This window comes from Salarias fasciatus, chromosome 7 (genome assembly GCF_902148845.1).
Source record: "Salarias fasciatus chromosome 7, fSalaFa1.1, whole genome shotgun sequence".
NCBI classification, from domain to species: domain Eukaryota; kingdom Metazoa; phylum Chordata; class Actinopteri; order Blenniiformes; family Blenniidae; genus Salarias; species Salarias fasciatus.
The window spans coordinates 24939763-24950571 of NC_043751.1; the positions used below are offsets into that span (position 1 = coordinate 24939763).

At 47.6% G+C, this 10809-nt stretch overlaps 1 protein-coding gene across 1 annotated transcript in view; it reads right to left on the reverse strand.

Annotated features, from left to right (window-relative positions):
- znrf1 (zinc and ring finger 1) overlaps positions 1-10000 on the reverse strand; it is a 30099-nt gene extending 20099 nt beyond the window's left edge. The window contains exon 1 of the mRNA XM_030096818.1: positions 9462-10000. Coding sequence (XP_029952678.1) covers positions 9462-9855 — 394 coding nt within the window. The 5' untranslated portion in view covers positions 9856-10000. The remainder of the gene's footprint in view (positions 1-9461) is intronic.
- Between the last annotated feature and the right edge of the window lie 809 nt (positions 10001-10809).

Here is a 10809-nt window from a genome sequence, read left to right on the forward strand (position 1 = left end):
AGAACTGAAATGTGTGTGTGTGTGTGTGTGTGTGTGTGTGTGTGTGTGTGTGTGTGTGTGTGCAATATTTTAGTGGTGTAGCTGTTTTGATTTCATCATATATTGATGTTTTGTTTTATCATTTTAATTCTGTAACGCACTTTGAGTTGTCTTGGTGATATGAAAAGCGTTTAATAAATAAATAAAGATGGGAGATTGAGGAAATTTTTTTCACATGCACTAACCTTCAGTCGATCAGGTTTACAGTCGCTGAATTTTCACTTGAAGTGTTGTGTAAACGGGCTCTTAAACTCCACTTATTCCTTTTCTGTGATAATTTCTCCTGAAAACTGCTCATGTGGTTAAAGAAAACCTTTCCTCTGTGAGTCTGAAGAAGGTGTTTGGTTCCCGTAAATCTTATTTCCCTCGCCGCACCTTACAGCATCGATCCGACAATGAAAACTTCGGCCTAAAAGAACAAATTTCCTCCACTATCTGCTGCTGGAACGGCGCCTTTGTGTCGCCGCCGCTGTTGTTTGCAGGAGACGCCTTCAAAGCGCCGCAGATAAAGGTGACACACACACACACACACACACACACACAGCTGCAGACACAGAGTGGATGAGACAGCAGCATCGGTACCTTTCCTCCGCCTGCCCGCTCAGACAGAGGAAGCCTGATCGTCAGCAGCATCGCCGCTGTCATGACCATAAACGGCAGCCCTGGAAATGCTCGGCTTGATTACATCACAAGTTACAACTCACGCAACTCTCGCCAACAAACTCTCCTCACCTTACCGGAAAGACCAGCAGTTTCCATGGGAACAGGAGGAGAGAGGAGAGGGGGAGAGGAAGGAGAGGGAGACGGAGCGACGGAGCAGAGGATGGATGTTGGGGGTGTGAAGAGAAGCAGAGAAGAGACGAACATGTTTTCTGTTGTCACACAACCTGAGAGGAGGCGGGCGGCAGAAGAGGGGTCACTTTGTCAAAGGAGGGGGGCTAATTAAGAAACAGAAGGAATCCAGGTGTGTGTGTGTGTGTGTGTGTGTGTGTGTGTGTGTTTGCTCTTGTGGACATGCACAAATCTCAATTCTCACATATTGTAGGCACAAAACTTCAAATGCACTCACACATTTCGGGGCTCACACACACACTTCTCCAAACACAGCTTTATTCGCTGAATCCACAAGAGACAAAACCACACTGAGAGAACCTGCAAGTTCCTACTCAGGGCCAGAAAAACAAAACACAACTCTATTCACAATCATTTCCACCTGAGGTGGAGGTGAAGACGGACATTTACACACATTTATCAGTACACACACACACTCCAAACATATTTCATGCACACAAAACCCAGAACCATTGTTATGTGCACATCAGCCTGAGAAATACAAAGATGCAAATTCGAATCTCTTTATGAACACACACACACGCACGGCAGCGGCCTCAGGTGGAGGTGGGCGCCTCCTTCGCTCCGGGCTCGCACCACGCCGGTGTCACCGGGGGTTAAATTAGGATGTTTGCCTCTCAGAGAGTCTCTGAAAGCTCAATCAGCCTCCAGAGCTCCCGTCTCCGGAGGGCTCCGACGACTCGGCGACAACACGCCACGTCCGTCCCCTCAGCCTCCACTGAAGCCACGGCGAGCAGTTACATGAGCCGCACGTCACATCATCTGATTATCTCACCGCTTAATTGATTAAACATTTCCTCTCTCACACGCGGCGAGAGCAACACAGAATGTCCTTCAGAGGACGGAACAATGCCAGGGAGTCATGATTTCCTATTCGAAAACAATTACATCTGATTATTCCTTGTAATGAATTCGAGATCGTCTTGTCACACACTAAATACTGTTTATAGTCATTTTGTGTTGATCGTCGTTTCGGGTCTCTTTAAGGTCCTGTGCATGTTTCTATTCTCTTTGTTTCTGTGTGTCTTCCTGTGTTCCTGTGTGCACGCATGTGTATTTCGGTGTATTTTTGTGTGTGTGTGTGTGTATGTGTGTGTGTTTCTGTGTTTATTTCTGCATTTTTCTGTGTGTGTGTGTGTGTGTGCTCACTATAGCTCGTTCACATTTACAAAAACAGCTCCCTGGTTGTCACAGCAACAACAATAAAAATAAAAAAAAAATCTTCATCCAAACGAAGCCTCTTCTTCAAGCCTCCATCATCTCACTCTGCACTGTGTGTGTGTGTGCGTGTGTGTGTGTGTGTGTGTGTGTGTGTGTGTCCTCGCATGCCTCCTCTGAGTTTTGCAGTGACTTATCATGCAGGAAGGAGACGATGGGAGATGCGAGGAGCGGAGAGGCAGAGGCAGAAATAAACTGCAGTGCTGACCTATATTCTCCGATCCCGCATGCAGACGGCAGAGCGGCACAGATGTTCCCACATCGCAGCGCTCCCGAAACCCTCGGCTGTGAAATCCAGCCACAACACGACCGGCCGTGTGGACGGCGGCTCCATGACTGTGTCCCCGCGTGGCCCGCCGCTCATCAGCTGCTTCTGTTTGTTTGCGATTGTGTGTGGGAGGATCCGCACTGCTTCTCCGGTTCTATCTGTGTGTGGACGCCATCATGCAGCCCTTAATAAGTAGAGTTGTGGTACTGAAGACCAGCCTCTAGTGCTACAACACGGGTCATCTCAGGAGGCTCTAGTCTTGGTCTCGGTTTGGTCTTGACTATAATTCGATGAATAAGACGGGCTACAAAAGCTCATTGAGTGGCTTTAAACCCTGAACGATGCAACAAAGGCCAACAGCAGCGGTGAGGAGGAACCCTTCAGCCATGACAGGGCCTGATACGGTGCAGGTCCCAGAACAGGACAGGACCAGAGTCTGGAATACAGATGTTACAGGTCTGAGCTACAGTATCTCAGGTGTTAAAATGGGTGATATTCTATACACACTATCAGTGTGTGAGGAGTTTATCCCAACAGATTAATATAAAGTGTAAAATTTAATTTATAAAGTCTGAAAACATTTGAGTTGTTCATGACTTTGAAGCTCATTTGAGAAGAAGGGGTAAATCAGCTCCTTCGGCAGATCTGAGACGTTTCCTGAGCTGGCCCTCCAACACGAGCCTCGAGGATCAGACATTTCTATCTTCTCTGAGTCTCCTCTGCCTCTCGGCTTCATAGGTTCTCTGGGTTCTCCAGGTTCTCTGGGTTCTGTCCACAGCCTCTCTGTGTCTCATCTGTCCAGGCCAGCCTGTACTGACATGGTGAGCTGGGATCACAGAGACCCTGGCCTGCACTGATGAAGAGATGAATTCTCACCTACACAATGTTTATCCATATTTATGTTCAATATTTTAATTATCTGTCTTATTGTTATTTCCTTTATCACATCTTTTTTACATTTTTTGTTTTTATTTATGTATTTATTTAATTTTTGTCACGATTTTCTGAAGCTGTACGACTGAGAGTAATAATGTGAAATAACTGGAGGTTAACGTTGTGCCAGCAGACTGCAGGAAGTTTGCTCCTCAGCTCACTTACAGACTCCTCTTCGTTTTATTGATGCACCTGCTTTACAAGGCCTGCTATATTAATTAAAGTTCAGAGCGATTGTTGGAACAAACGCTGACGCCATTTCATTACTATTTACATTTAGATTAAAAAGCATCTGTGTACGGAGGCGGAAGATTCGCTTATGTGTCTGTAATCTGAGAACAATAGCAAACAAGTAGGTGTGTGTGTGTGTGTGTGTGTGTGTGTGTGTGTGTGTGTGTGTGTGTGTGTGTGTGTGTGTGTGTGTGTGTGTGTGTGTGTGTGTGTGTGTGTGTGTGTTCCCTCTCTTCATGGAGTTCCATGATCTGATTATGGCTGCAAGGGTCGATGCGAGCATGCACCAATGCCGCAATCAAAATATGACTTTTAATTTTTTATTTTTAACGCACCAGTATATAATGTTGCTTCCAGATAGCAGTGTTCTTTCTCTTCTTGGACACACATGAATGTGTTTCTCCACCTTTTTTGATCGTACAGAGTAGATTACCATTACTAGTTACTTCTTAAATATGGTCAGTTTGTGAGGTACTGAGACGAGTTAGAAATTCCAATAAAATGTACTTTTCTTGGTTTTCTTCGTCTGAAACAATAAATATGGCGCTAAAGAGTGGTTTGAAAACATTAGTGAGTTTACTACTCATTTTAAATCACATGACACCGATATGAGGCCAGACTGAATCACATGTCAACTTTTGATCCTCTGGAACTATTTTAAAGCATCTCAATAATTCAGAGGAGATAAAACTGATTTTGTTTTTTGGATTTTTTTTTTTAGAGATGTACTGGGTCCATCTGACCCAAACTGAGAGGAAACACTCAGCTGACGGCGCATTACAGAGCTTCAGTGAACCTCCGATCGCTGTTTGTTCCTGTCAGTGATCCCTGGACCAGCGGGCCCCCCCTCATTCGTCCCTCCCCCCTCCCCTCACTTATCGACTCCTCCTGTCAATGCAGCATCAGTGATTGATCAATACAACATTTACACTCTTTCGGAGACCAGCCAGTTTAACCCTGGGATTAAAGATCCCGTCCGCGGCACGTCGTGAGCGGAAAAGCCGCTTTGATCACACGGTTCGTTTGGACGGGGCAGAGAAAGAAGAGGGGGAGGCAGCTCACCTCATCTATCGAATGTTCATCTGTTCGACGCATTAAAGTGTGTGAGTCCAAACAGTTCTGCACACTGTGAAACGAGCCATCCTTTCAAAACCAGTGTGGATCGCCTGCACCTGAATGCATCATGGGAAGAAAATCTAACAGTCAACACGAAACCATGATGGTTTCCTTTTTTTGAAATCTGGATAGTAGCTGATCTTACATCAGCTGGTGGGAGGAAGATGCTCTATGATCTGGGTTTCCACTGAAGCTGCTGCTGCGAAGACGTGAAGAAATCCCTTGGATTCTGACGTCAATTCATTCATCCATTCGTGCACTTCAGGTCAAGAAGCGTGCAGCCAGTTTGACCTCGGTGGAGGAGGAAGAGGAAGAGGAAGAGGAAGAGGAGGGGGAGGAGGACAGCTGACTTTGTTCTGCAGGTGAACGCCGTCAGACGCCTGCCTGCATCACTGATGCTTCTGCGAAGAACTGACTGGTCTCCGCCGTGATTAACATGAGGCTGCACCTATTAACATCTGAACACACACACACACACACACACACACACACACACACACACCTTGTCTGAATTTTAAAGAGACCGTCAGCTCTGCCCGGTGTTGGACGGTGTGGAGCTGCTCAGTGCTCCGCCCACTCCTCCCTCCTTGCGTCTCCATCACAAACACACAGCGACCTCCCAAGGGCGAAGAAGGTGGGGGGGGGGGGGGGGGGGTGACGCACCTGTGGCCTCCCTGAATAACAGCCATTTTACAAAGAAGTGTTTTGGGCACGACAGCATCTCCTGAGGATCCATCCAAGAATAAAGCCTGTTTGCGTCCACGGTCGGACGGATTGGGGGAAACCTGTTTCCATGATCTGCGCCAGACGTCACGCCAAAGTCATGCGTGGATATTCAAGAACATGAGAGAGGCAAAGATACAAAAGGTGCTCTGACACCAGCCAATCCATTCATCCTGAACAATGCTTTATTCACTTCAGGGTCGTCGATCCGGCAAACAAAGGCACAAACAGAGCGGCACACAGTCGCATCCTCACCAACTAACCTCAGACGTTTCTGAACGGTGACAGAAAACCCACACATGCTCAAGGAGAACATGCAGACTCTCCTATTAATCACTGAATGGCAATCTCTGTGTCATGCTTCAAATTGTCATTTTACACTTTTTTTCTTTATATTTTCATCATGAGAGGCTTCCTAATTGTCACACTGAAGGTCAATGCTGCTTTTTTTCTATGCTAACAGCTATTTTGGGTGTTTTTGACCTATTTGCACCTTGTTATTGGCGATGTTGGAATCATTTCTGCTTTTTTAGTGTTTTTATAATAATCCTACATCTCCACGCTCAAATGGTTTCTCTCTTTATAGGCATTTTGTACCATTATGTCTTTTTTAATGTCTTTGTACACTTTGATGTACTTCCTTTGTCCTCATATGAGCTTTGTGTGCCTGCATCTTATTATGCTCATTTTTGTGTCAGTCAGCTAATTTTTCACATGTTGTGCAAAAGTTTCAAAGAAGCTTTGAAAATTCTCCATACTAACAGGGCCAATTTGAAAAAATAAAAAAAATAAAAAAAGATGGCTCTGGACTTTTCCTCCAGCGAGTGCTGAAATGAAACGATCTAGACACTGTGATTGTCTTTTCCTCAGCAATGCGCTTCTAAAGAAGCAAAACAAGCTCAAATATTCAAGCCAAAAAAAACAAGCTTCGTCTTTTGGTTAAAACTGCAACTGCAACATAGCCCAACATGATCGCACACCCAAAGCATCGTGGGACTGATCCATGGACCGAATGAGATGATATTCTTGCTTCTGATAAACCTGCTCATCAGTCTGATCACATCGTGCAGCGTTCATGGAAACGGGACAACCCGATCTCACAATGTCGAAGAACCCAATCAGAAGCTGTCAAAAAGAGACCATTCAAAGAGGATTTTCAAATGAATTTCATCAAAATCACTGACTTCCTTGGAATAAAATGGGGGATTCTTTCCATTTTGGGACTAAAACAGAGCTTAAATGGTGTTTGTAGCAGAAACTCAGCACGTCGCCCCGAAAGTGACCTGCTTCAGTCAAACCAGGTCACTCAGCTGCAGCACGCTGCTGCTTTCTGTCTGCAGACTGTTTCCTGAAGGCCTCGGCGCTCTGCCTCTCTTCCCGACGTGTGCACCTTCCTCACTTTCCTAATTTTCCGCTCCCCTTCCCCCCCTGCTCCTCCTCCTCATCTCCTGATATGAGCGTCGACGGGAGTCGCCAGGCGCTGAAAAACAGCGGAGATGTTGACGTGTGACTTGCTGTTCCCCCGCCGCGAGCCGGTCAGAGCTTCGGTAATGAGAGCCTGGGGACCCGGCCGAGCCCGTCGGGAGCCGGAGCCGGAGGGGGCCCATGATGCTGCTCCATCACGTTCTCGCTGCGGAAGCTTAAAGATTTGCTGGATACCTGAAGCTAAATGTGTTCCCACCCTGGTGGAGCCTCAGCGCTCACAGATTGGTGCACTTTAACAGCGTAAATGTCACCGAGTGTTTGGATCAATACACCGGAGAATTAACACACACTGCTCTTTGAGACCTTTCAACAATTATTCACGTCTAACCTCAACGCTGCCCCCTGGAATAACCGATGGTACTGCGCCCTGCATCACACAGCAAATATTATTTCAGGAGGAAAATTTCAAGGGAATTTAGTGTTGTTGGGTTTTTAAATTAGTTTTATGTTTTTAACAAATGAAAGAATAAGCAATGTCTCCAAACCAGACCGCCATACAACCCAACTCAATGAATAATATCTAAACAAGGATAATAAGAAGTTGACAAAAATAGACACAATACATATATAAGTGAAAAGAAGTAAAATATGCAAGATTAAATCTAAAAAGGCTGAGTCAAACCAATATTACAAATCCAGACAAATCTAATGACTAATTAGATTAAATCATCCAGACATTGTTTCTGGGTTTTATTGGGGAAACTGAAAAATTTTCTAGTTTTAAACAGACATTTCAAAGTTAAACTTTCTGTTCTTATGTGAAACTTCTTTGTGAAAATTTCTTGTTCTTATGAAATTTTGAAACTTTCCTATTTTTATGTCAATTGTTGATGTAAGTGTTGCCGCAGAGAAACATACGCTAAAAACATTACCAGCGACAGAACAAGGACCTTTGTATGGACAGACGTCCAAGTTGGATTGTTATTACAGTGACTGTCAACTCAAAAACTACCAATTCCAGGAGAATCAGGACTGGGAGTGATGATTCTCTGAAGGAAAACTGTTGTCATTGTCTATCAACTCGTTCAAGTGAAGAACTGCTTCCCATGTTGATTGTGCACACGTGTAGCAGCAGCGTTTTCGCTGTCTACACAGTGAAGGAGCCCGAGCATTTTCGGACAGTCTCGTTTTTGCAAGTTTGTACAGAGACTGAGTCTGAGCGTTTTGAAAAAGCTCCACCTTGGACGCCGTTTTCAGATGTTTTCACCCCAGTCATATACAAACAGACACCCAAAAGAAAATGAAGCTTTAACATTTTCACCTTGAAATCGTAACGCTGACTGTCTTCAACAGTGAACAAAGCGTGAACTAGTTGAGAAGTTATTGCTTAAAATTTTTAGTCCTGCATGAAACGGACCTTTAGGAAGGCTGGGCTTCAGTTAACCAAACTAAAGAAAACATGGGTCTGCAATTACATATAAATGACAGAGGATGATACGCATTTGCTTATTTTTGCTACACTGTGAGGAATATTAATTCCAATTAGTGTCCTATAGCTCAACTAAAAGAGGTGAATCCTTCAAAGTGATGCCCTTCTCTTGTATATTTTTTGTAAAGCTGATTAAAAAAAAAGAAAACAAACGTGCACAAACTCAATAGAGAGCTGGGGTTCGTGCCCCTGGTACTCCAAACACCACATGCCCTCAGTTACAGAACGACAAACGAGAAGGAAAGGAGGAAAACAGATTCCCAGAATGGGTTTAATTCAGTGGGAGCAGAGGGTGGAGGAGGTCAGACGGGGATGAAAGCGTGTGAGAGAGAATGCCAGAGGTTTTAAAGGGTTTCATGCTCTTAATTGTTGAAGATTAAGATTCTTAATTGCTTGCTTTGATGGATTTATTTTATTTCGTTGTAAAGCTTTATGGGTTTCGTTTATTTCTCTGTGAAGCTTTAATGTATTTCTTTCACTTCTGCGTAATGCATTTCTTTTATTTCTCTTCGAATCTTTAGAATATATTTCTTTTATTTCTGTGTAACACTTAAATGCATTTCTTCTTAGCTTGAAATATATTCCTTGCATGTCTTTGCAAAGTTTGAAATAACATTTCTGTGTAACAGTTTATTGTATTGCTTTTATACGTGTTTGCATATCTTCCTACATGCACCTGCCCGCAGGTGCGTGTGCTCAGACACACATTAATCCTATGACTGCTTCTCCATCCTGCCCCTCCACCCCTCCACCTCTAATCGCAGGGCTAATTGACTCAGCCAGATTTGGCAACAGGCTTATTAGTGTCATTTCACGCAGCCAGGGATGACCTGCAGAGCTGTGGTGACCAGCAGTTCACACGCAGCCGAAACATGAAGTTTGACCCCAAAAGCCCCTGAAACGTTTCAGACTTCTGCAGAAATGCGTCAAACTCTCAAATTACTTTGATGCTTTAGTGTACTGACACAGGTTGATGTTTTGTGTGTCTGCGCGCGTGCATGCAAGTGTATCTGTGTCTCTGGGTTGCGTTTCTGTGTCATTGCGTGCGTGCGTAACACATGCGTGTGTGTTTCATGGCACCGCATCGGTGTCATCCAGCTGTCTCCCTGCAGGTAAACAAGGTGTGCGTGGGAATGTGAGCGCGCGTCTGCGTCCGTGCGTACTCACCGCTGTGCGCGCTGAACCAGCGTGGCGCGATGTGCAGGGGCAAGGTGTCAGCCAGCGACCCCCGGGACCCCAGGTACAGCACCCCGTCCGTGTGGTGCCCTCCGCCCCCAGAGTCCTGGTAGCCGGTACCGTGGGGGGCCGCGTTCGTGCCGCCGGACCCCCCTCCGGCCCGGTCCGAGTCCGTCCCTCTGGGGGTGTAGAAGCCGAAGGGCACGGCGGGGCTGTGCTCGATGCCCATCCCGGCCACGGAGCTCACCGAGCGGCTGCGCAGGCCCATGGTGCCGCTCGGCCGGTAGTGCCCGAAGTGGGCCGAGGGTGGCACCGCGCTGTCATCCGTCGAGACGCCGGGGAAGGCGCCCCGGGGTCGCCCCGCCGTGCTCTGCTTGCCCCCCATCCGACGCAGGAGAGGAGCGGCTGGGGGCCGCTGTGGGGCGGATGCAGGCGGCGGGGGGCTCGGGTCGGCTGAGCCGGAGCAGGCTGTCGCCCCCCCTCCGCCCTCCTCCTCCTCCTCCTCCTCCTCCGGAGTGTCTGTGGGCCGGCCGGCCGGCCTGCTGCCCGCCTGCCGCCGCTCCGCCGGGCTCCTCCGCCGGGCTCGTCAGCTCTGGCTCTCCGCCTCGTGGAGCATGAGTCGGCCCCGACGTCTGGGTTCGGCTCCGCCGCAGACAGCCGCCCGAGGAGGAGGGGGGCCGGGCCGCCGACGATGATCAGTGACGCCGAAATCCCCGCACGACGCGACGGCTGGCTCGCACACACACACACACACTCACAGACGCACACACGCCGCGCGCCCCTGGCGCGTGCCGCTTCTTCTGGTTTATTCTGAGGACGGCTGGATCATCGCGTCCGGCCCGCGGATCACCGCCGCGCTCCCCTCATCTCATCTCACACATCGTGACAACTGTTGCTGTCTGTCTGGCCGACGAAACACACTCACACACACATGCTCACACACACACACATGCGCGCACACACTCATGCACACAATAAATAAAAATGACGTCGCAGTCAGTCCGGTGCGCTCCAGGCGGAGGTCTCCTTCTGCTTTTTTTTTTTTCTTTCGTTCTTCGCCCCCTCCTCCACCTCCTCCTCCTGGAGATCGGGGTCAGACTGAAGCCGCTCCTCTGCGCTCCTCCGCCGCTCCTCCTGCCGCTGCGGCCGCTCCTCCTGCTGCTGCGGCCGCTGCTGGCGAGACAATGGATGCGCTCAGTGCGCACGCTCGGATCATAAACACAGACAGGACGGGACGCACACACACACACACACACACACACACACAATCTCAGTGTTGTAATTCCTCAACATGCTGCGCTCTGGCCTGGTTTTCTCAGATATTGGGGGGCATTTTAGG